At 41.1% G+C, this 9,379-nt stretch overlaps 1 protein-coding gene across 1 annotated transcript in view; it reads right to left on the bottom strand.

The window, feature by feature from the left end:
• Positions 1 to 552: 552 nt before the first annotated feature.
• The window catches only part of oprd1a (opioid receptor, delta 1a), a 30,861-nt gene continuing 22,034 nt past the window's right edge, over positions 553 to 9,379 (bottom strand). Inside the window, exons 2-3 of the mRNA NM_131258.4 lie at positions 1,279 to 1,634; positions 553 to 1,175 (exon numbers count right to left, since the gene is read on the bottom strand). Coding sequence (NP_571333.2) covers positions 646 to 1,175; positions 1,279 to 1,634 — 886 coding nt within the window. The 3' untranslated portion in view covers positions 553 to 645. The remainder of the gene's footprint in view (positions 1,176 to 1,278; positions 1,635 to 9,379) is intronic.

Genomic DNA, 9,379 nt, shown 5'->3' with positions numbered 1-9,379 from the left:
GAAAGTTTTTACATCAATTCCCAGTGTTTGTATTTTTTTTCTGCGTCCCCAAGGCTCTAGCATCCAATATCTCTGAGAGATAGTAGAAAGTAAATATAAAATAAACTACTGAAAATGTTTTTTCCTTTTCAGTCAGAGTCCTTCAATTGGACCCCATTTCCACTATTTTCTCGTAGCCTGTGGATGTCAGGGTTTTGTTTCTTGATGTAACCATTATTCTCACTCACAGGGAATTGATTGTTCCATTGTTTACAAATTCCGTTTCAGTGCATGGTCTTTCCTTCACATTAGTACTATGTTCTCAGAACCAGTAAGATTTCACACCAGGAAAGTCCACCAGACACTGTGCGCCTGATAATGCTGACATAATTTGCCCTGTTTTTCCCCTGGTTAGTTTAATATCATTGGATTCCAAAGAAGATCATCAATGTGTTTGAATTCTTCTGAAGGGAAGAAAATGGTACAGTAGAGCAGATGCTAAGCTTAGTCTCTTCTTGGAATGCTAAACTTGAGTACTCAAGCTGCAATCAATTGATTTCCCTTTTGCTCCTAGAATTCAGTAGTGGAGATTTGGGTGACCTCTGATTGTAGGTCCTGCTGTACTCTTCTAGATTGGGACCCCCGTGGGATCCTGTCCAGGCCTAGTCATACCGGCTTCTTTCCTGTATCCGAAGGGGCACAAACTGAAACTGGCTCCCTTGTGGCATTCCTTGCTCGGTTCAGATTACTCTGGTCAGCCCTTGTTCTGAATGGTAGGCAAAAGTCTCGGAAGCATCTCTTGAAATTCTCATCCAAGAAAGCATAAAGCACAGGATTGAGGCTGCTGTTGGTATAACCAAGTGCGATGCACAAGTGCCAGCTAGCAATCACGAAGGGGTTCTTTTGGTTGATGTCAACCAGTGTTTTCACAATGATGAAGATGTGAATTGGTGTCCAGCAGATAATGAAGGCAGCCACAACAACCAAAACCATTCGAGTGATTCGACGCATGTTTCTGTCCTTCTCCTTTGAGCCTGAGAGAAGACGGACACTTTTCAAGCGTAGGATCATCAGACCATAGCAGATTGTTATGACTAGGACTGGTACCACAAATGCAAAGATAAACACACAGATCTTTGTGACTGTGTCCCAGTACCAGTCTGGATCAGGGAACTTCAGCATGCAGACTGTTGTATCTGTTACAGAATAAATTAAAACAGTTATGATAAGTTGTAGAAGACGTTACTCAACAAACACAACATGTGTTGAAATGAATTTAGCCTATAAATATGTACTCACTCTGATTTGTCACTCTAGTGACTGCCATAATCATGATTGGCACTCCAACAGCGGAGGAGAGGATCCAGATGCACACATTGATTATTTTGGCCTTGATCGGGGTACGAAACTCCAGTGCTCTCACAGGGTGGCACACAGCAATGTAACGGTCCACGCTCATCATAGTGAGAGTGAAGATACTGGTAAACATATTGTAGTAGTCTATGGCTATGACCACTTTGCAAAGGAGCTCACCGAAGGGCCAGGTGTTCATTAAATACTTGGTGCTCTGGAATGGAAGTGTACTAGTAGCCAGTGCATCTGCCAGGGCCAAATTGAAGATGTAGATGTTGGTGGCAGTTTTCAGCTTGGTGTATCTGCAGAGACATAATCAACAGAGCAGTTTTTAGGACACATGTGTGGGTTGGCTCGTGTGGCTTTTTGCTTTTTTGTAGGTGCTTTTTTTAAAGCAGCTGAAAGTAACATGGTATAGAACTCACAGATAAAAGCTTTTAATAATCAAAAGTAAATATGTGGTAAACTCAGTGGCCTCCAAGTATCCTGACTCCAAAAAAATATATAATAATAATAATAATTAGGGATGTAACGGTATTGTAAATACCAAAATACCGCAATAGTAATTTTTTTCAATATTATCGTAGTCGCATGACTCGATAAAACTATAAGTCTTCTGAGAAAATTTGCTCAGGCGAATGAAGCAAACAGGAGGTAGCGGAAACTACAATTCCCATCAGCCCAGGCATGGCCATCATCCTTTGCGGTCTGTTGTCGCTACAGATCCAGTAATGCGGAAATGGAGTGTGCTGCTAGTAGCAGGGATGAAAAAGAGTTGGAAAAGATCAAACCTAAAGCAGGTTTTAAATCGAATGTGTGGAAGCATTTAGGTTTCTCTCTAAAAAGATCCGAAAAAAGGAGAAAAGGTGACAAAAAAAAAAAAAAACGGTATGCAGGCACTGCCAGACTGTGGTGAGATACAAGTTGGGGAATACGACTAATAACAGTCATGGGCACTGCAGAAACACAGCACACTGTTCAGATTGATGCAGACATTGACTTGTACCGCAAAGAGACCTCTATCTCACTCATGGCTTGTCCTCTCAAGTGGGGGAAAGACAATGCACAACGTTACCTACTGCTGTCAACCTGGGCCAAGTCATATATCTCTGTCCCAGAAACCTCAGTCCCAAATGAGAGGGTTTTTTTCTGTTGCAGGGGACATTGTAAATGCCCAGAGATACCAGCTTTTACCAGATTATATTTATACGATAATTTTCCTTAAAACCCATCTCTATCTAAGTGAGTGAGTGAGTTATTAAATGTTGAATGTGATGAGTTTTCAACAATACTAAATTGAAACTTTATTTTTTTTACATGGTTTAATAATTTTTTGTTATTAAAATTGAAAAATTGAAGTTCCTGTTTTAAAGCTTATAGATAGATAGCTAATTTGTATGTCATTGACACTTTTGGCACTTTTTTTGAGTATTTTCATTTGTTTTGTTTTTCCTGTAAATGAATAAATAAATACCGTACCGTGCCATTCATGCCGAGGTATTACCATACCGTAAAATTCTGATACCGTTACATCCCTTATAATAATTCTTATTCTGCTGCCTTTTGAAATTCCAGACTCTAATGTACATTGCACTGTGAAGATTATTCTAAACACTCGTAGGTGTCAGATCAGCTAACCATGGAGTAATACAAGGAGAATGCCATCACAATGTAAACCACATAAATCAGGAACCTAAGCATAGTGCTTGATGACTAAGATAAACCAAATTAAAAGGATCTTTCAGTTGTGCCTACAAGATGGGGTGAAAATCTTTGGATGTCTCCCTTATCTTTTTTTTATTATTACCAGGCATCATGTCCTTGAAAAGAAGCAAATTTGTTTAACCAAAAGTAACATCATGGAAATAAAATTTGATGTTATTCACTGTGAGAACTGTGTTTTTGCTCCAAATATTTATTCAAGGTACAAGAGTAATTTGAACTTGATTAATTAGATCAATTAAAATGGATTGCTAAGAGCTTATTAGCTTTTTAAACTACGGTCAAAGCTCTCACAGCATGCTAATGTTGCATAAATCATTTGATACATCAAAAATAAACAAAATCATACGATAAAAAAACACTGAGTATTTTGCTTTTTGAATTTAATTTATAGTTTTTATTGCATAAATGCATAAATACATAAAACACATACATGTGCAATATACAGTATATGTCACTCAAAACGTAGACATGTTTAATCTTGAACTGAAACATCATCTAGCCTATTGCAGGTACATGAGGCATAACATAACACATTTTTAACACAAATGCAGCTGGTATTATATAAGAGTTGCAAGTGCAGATCTTATATCTTGCTGATCATTTACAGAATTGTGTTTGTGGGTGTTGGTGTTTTTGTGCAGTGCTGAAGCGATATTGATTTCCCAAAAGGGATGGCCATTTTCAAAGACTACATTTATTACTGTTCCATTTATTTCTCCTCTGGTTGACATGAAATCCCTCCGTAAATATCAATAAATAAAAATAGCCTTGGTAGAAATCATGGTTCAGAAGAACATTTGCCTAAATTGTAACTTTGAATTTTGTTTGAGAAAAAAAAAAAATTGAATAATAATTATGGTAATAAAAATAATTGAAAAAAAAAATGACAATGAATTTATGTGAATTATTTGAAGCATTGTACATTCATACAGGGGGGTCTCTTGTCAAATGAATTTGTCATCCACAAGACAGACAATTTGATCTTCGCTTTTTTTCCACTAAGAATTCGGCAGTTATGTAAATTTCTCTGAATCACATTAAGTCTTCAGAAAGCTCTAGAGAAAAACCATCTCATCTCACCTCTATTCCCAGAGCAATTGTCCAGAACGATTGACAGTGCAATATACGGTCTTGCACTCTCCACTTTTTCATCTTCATATGGGGAAATCAATACAAACCAGTTCATTGCAAAGTGAGAAAAGCAGGGGGAAGGAGAAAAGGACAGAAGGAGTAAAGTAGCTAAAAAGCTATTTACAAGTATATTAAAAGCAGTTTAACATCTCACAGCTATTTAGTTAACTATAACATTTTTTGATGCTAATTGTTTGATAAAAAAAAGATGCTTTAACATCTCACAGGCAATGAAATGTCCTGTTTTTTTTTACATACCATGTCCGCCATGCGCCAGCGAATTCACCATGGTGCGACAACACCTCCTCTTAAAGGGAATGGGAGAAAACATGCCCACACCGCATTAGGAGAATAAAAACAACTCTTTTTAGCCCCCTAACCATCCATTAAACGGCAAAAATTGGGTTGGAAAATGCCCCAATTCCATCATTTCAATCTCTGATGACTCGTTTGAAACATATCTTGCTTTACGTCGCAAAACTTAACTGTTAAAGGGTTAAAACTTAACCCTTGTTCCCCAAGAGGGGGGGGGGGGGTGGGGTGTGGAAATGCTATGTGGAAACTTCAACTATGGGGATTTTGTTATAAGCCAATCATCGAAAGAAGTAATAAAATGGGCCAAAGAAATGCCAATGAATTTGTGGTGTCAGTGTACACAGCTGGCAGCAATTACAATCATTTGTGTATAAAAATGCCAGCCGTGTATCGCAGAGACACCTTTTCTAGCTGAAGAGACAAACTAAGCTGTCAGCTAAGGCGCAACTATTTGTGGGGAAGAAACATAGCATTTCCGCTATAGGAACAAGGGTTACATAGTAACCATTTCATTCCCCAGTGGGAGGGAAACTTGAATGCTATGTGGAAACTTTCACTATGGGGAAATATATGGAAAATGCCACAGCGATTGAACCTTACCACATCACCGGTGAGAGGTTTACCAGAGACGTAATTACTTAATTTACGTGTGAAGCATTTAAAGGCTAATAAAATTTTTTGGGAGTCATAAAAAATACATCTAGTTAAGTTTCAAGGAATTTTTAAATACGCCAGTACGTTCGGAAAACATGCAGTCCCAATAGAGAGGAAACTGCGGAGACCACCTGCTGCCCAAATTGACCTGGTGTACACCAGCACACGTGAGGGAATCATTTCCAATCAACAATTTTAAAATCTTGCAAATGTATTAGGTGTCACCCAGCCCGCAGCTCTACAGATATCTGTTAGAGAGGTGCCACATGATAATGCCCAGGAATAAACAAAATTTTTAGTGGACTGCGCTCTCACTCCTGTGAAACATGGCTCGCCATGTTTGCTATATGATAAGCAAGGCAGATGACATACACTATCCAGTGGGCCAATCTCTGTTTGGATACGGCACGCCTCTTCTGCCCACCGACAAAAAGCTGCTCGGAGGATCTAAAGCTCAGAGTGCGGTCCACATAAATACACAGAGCGTGAGCAGGACACAGCAATAAAACGACTGGGTCTGCCTCCTCCGAAGGGAGTGCTTGCAAGCTCACAACCTGGTCTTTAAATGGAGTGGTAGAAACCTAGAGCACATATCCAAGCCGGCCTGAAATTCAAACACGAATCACTGACAGAAAATGCCTCCAGGTCCCCAACCCTCTTGATCGATGCCAACGCAACAAGCAGAGCTTCCTTCAAGTACAGAAATCTCAAGCATACTGTGTTGAGTGGTTCGAACGGATCTCAACGTAGGCTTGTAAAAGACTACAGAAAAATCCTAAGAGGGCATGAGAGGGAGCAGGGTGGATTTAATCGGCTGATCAAGTCCAGCTCCAACCAGAGGAAAGAGATTTTCTGCACAGGGGCAGGCTTACTCTGTTCTCAGTTGACCTGAAACCCCAATAGGTCAAGGTGTTGGAGCACCCTGTCTCTAATCAATTGATTCTGCAAGTGAGCTAAAAGCAGCCAGTCATCGAGATAATTGAGTATGCGGATACCTGCGAGCCAAAGGGGCGCTAGGGCTACCCTCCACGAGCATGGTGAAAACATGTGGAGACAGTGAGAACCCAAAGGGGTCCTGAGAGGTACACAGGGTATAGTAGGTTGTAGTGCAAAGCTCATGCATTAAGCCTGGGTCGGAACCACCCTCATGCAGCTGGCCAAACTCCTGCACTTGGTAGCACTGATACGTGGCCATAGCATAAAGGGCAGAACCCTGGACCTCGGCTTTGTAGGCTCTGGCCCTGAGGGACAAAGTTAACTTGCATGCGTTGGACGGGAGACAAGGCTGACCATGCCAGAAAGAGGCACAAAGCTGGCATGAATTGACCACAATGGCATGTTCAACATGGGCAATTATCTCATGGAGATGGAACCATCTCCAGACTGACAGCGGAAGTAGCCCAGGAAAGCAAGCCCATCATATCTGCTTTTAGATCTGATGCCTTGCTTAGCACCCCGGAGGGAGGGAGCGGGTCCAGATCCTCATCAGATAATGACAGACCAACCTCTGATGCAGCAATGAATATCTGGTCTTCAGTGTCATCGGCGACCATGCGAAAGGATGGAACCCTTCTCTCACTCGAAGCTTGGATGGAGTTGACTGAGGAGTGGGAGGTCCACAAGCCTGAGAGCGCCGGATTGGCCCCCACTGTAACCCTCAGATCTGCAGGGGGCAACAGGGGTGGTTCGCCCTTTTGCAAGAGCAAGCCGCAATCTTAGCTACGCAACAGACATGCCATTGTAGTGACGGCATGCACTGCCTGCAAGCACTGCATTAACATGCTGAACCCTAAAACATGCAACGCAGTGCTCCTGCCCATCATCTGGGAACAGGGAACCACAGCATTCGTAACGCACGGTCAAAATGACATCGTGAAAAAGACGAGCTGCACGACTGTGGTGAGGGGGCAGGGCCGAGAGCCGTGGGAACGGAATGAGGCCACCGCGTAAGTGGATACAACTGTGGCGCGCACCGGCCTCGAATCCCACAGAAGAAGCTCTGGACTATAAGAGGAGGAACGATGGCAGAGGAGGCCGAGAGAGGACCAGGCCCGGACATATTGTTTTACTTTTGTTTTCAGTTTGATGGCAGTCTCTGTGAGGAGCTGCTGTCCCTGTTTTTAATAAATATTTTAAAACTTAGTCCGTTCTCCGCCTCCTTCTTCCTGGCGGCCAAATGGCCGTAAACTTCATTACAACGACCATGTTTCTTTTTTAGGAAACTTGCTCCTTATACTAACTGCTCGACAAGAACTGGACCCAGAGAATGCCCGGGCAAGGGAGAATAGAGTCAGCTTGATCATCTTTCACTGGGTGTCACACACTGTGGAACCAGGAGAAACCGCCTGATCAAACACCAGCAGCTTTCTTGCTCACCCTCTCTCTCTCTCTTTCTCCGAAGAAGGTTTGGAGGAACCACTCTCTCAGACTCTCTCAGTAGTGTGAGGCTCTAAAAACGAAAAGGTGTCTCTGTGATGCACGGCTGGCATCTATATACACTAATGATTATAATTGCTGCCAGCTGTGTAGAATGACACCGCCAATTTATTGGCATTTTATTTTCCTTTTTATTACTCTTTCAGATGATTGGCTTCTAATAAAATCCACATAGTGGAAGCTTCTGTATAGCATTAAAGTTCCCCTCCCGCTGGAGAACTAATATTGATTTGTTTTGTTTTTTCTGCATAAAACTATGTGTTAATATTTTTAAAAATGTACAACTTCAATAATTTTTTTTTTTCACAAAAGTTGAACTGCATGTGCTGTATTCTGTTTTCTCTTAATAACTGTCACATTGAATCACCAACAACAGCTCTAACTGTCCTCTGTGCCAACACAGCAGTCAGGCATGTTAAGCCACTGTCAAAAAAGCATTCATCTTTTGACATCTCAAACAGTCAGCTGCGATTCAGTTGAGCAGTTCTTCTAAAGACCCATGGGATGAAGACATTTCAATGACCTGTGGTCTGAGGACACAGTGCAGGGTGGATTCACTGAAGTGCTCTTGAACTTTAAAGTGTGTTGTGTCAGGCTAAAACATGTGTATTAAGGTATGGTCCCATTCATCACTGTTAAACAGAATATAGGCAGAATATAGCCATTACAATATGGAGCACTGCAGCGATAAAATTTATGGATTTTTGACATTTTGTGACAAACAACAATAAAAAGACAATTTCTTGTTTTGTTTGTCATAATAATCAACACAAATGAACATAACTTTAATTAATTTGGAATCCTAAATTCAACCTTGGCAGATGCAAAAATCTAAGTGCTGGCATTATTCCATCATGGTTGCATGTGTTTAAATAATGTTTAAGCAAAGAGTGCAATTATAAATTATTGTGGGTGCTTTATTATAAATTTGTATAATTATAAACACATCAAGGCTGTGAAAGTGGTGTGATTAGAAGAGTGTTCTTTTTTTGATGGACAATAATTGTCCCTAACAACCTATTTAATTCCAATTAGACGTTTGCAAGCAACGCAGTGGCGCAGTAGGTAGTGCTGTCGCCTCACAGTAAGAAGGTTGCTGGTTCAAGCCTTGGCTGGGTCAGTTAGCAGCATATCTGTGTGGAGTTTGCATGTTCTCCCTGCGTCCGCGTGGGTTTCCTCCGGATGCTCCAGTTTCTCCCACAATCCAAAGACATGCGGTACAGGTGAATTGGGTAGACTAAATTGTACGTAGTGTATGAGTGTGTGTGGATGTTTCCCAATGATGGGTTGTGGCTGGAAGGCCATCCGCTGTGTAAAAAAAATGTGCTGGATAAGTTGGCGGTTCATTCTTCTGTGGCGACCCTGGATTAATAAAGGGACTAAGCCGAAAAGAAAATGAATGAATAAATGAATGAATAGACACTTGCACGCCCATAGCCAGTGGGGCGTTCGGATGGTTCAAGAGACCCACCCCTCAATGACAAAGGTCCAGAATTTGTCTCATACTGAGCTCATTTGTCCTATTTAGACTGCTACGCCATCATAAATAATGAAAATAACCCATCAAAAAAGGCTTAAAGACGGAATTCTCTGTTGGCTGTCACAATTATTTTTCATGAGTCTCAACATCCAGCTGTGCAAGAAAAAACTAAATCTGACATAACAGAAGTCATCTTTTGCTACTCTATTGTTTGTTTTATTTTTTAGTATTCTTCAAAATAGCCAAACTCTGACTGAGAAAAGTTGAATGTGCTGGCCACTTTGTTATTTTCCTCATAAAGACAAT

Source organism: Danio rerio, chromosome 19 (genome assembly GCF_049306965.1).
Source record: "Danio rerio strain Tuebingen ecotype United States chromosome 19, GRCz12tu, whole genome shotgun sequence".
NCBI lineage: Eukaryota > Metazoa > Chordata > Actinopteri > Cypriniformes > Danionidae > Danio > Danio rerio.
Note: the sequence above shows the minus strand (reverse complement) of the source record. Positions and strands in the feature narration are given on the sequence as shown.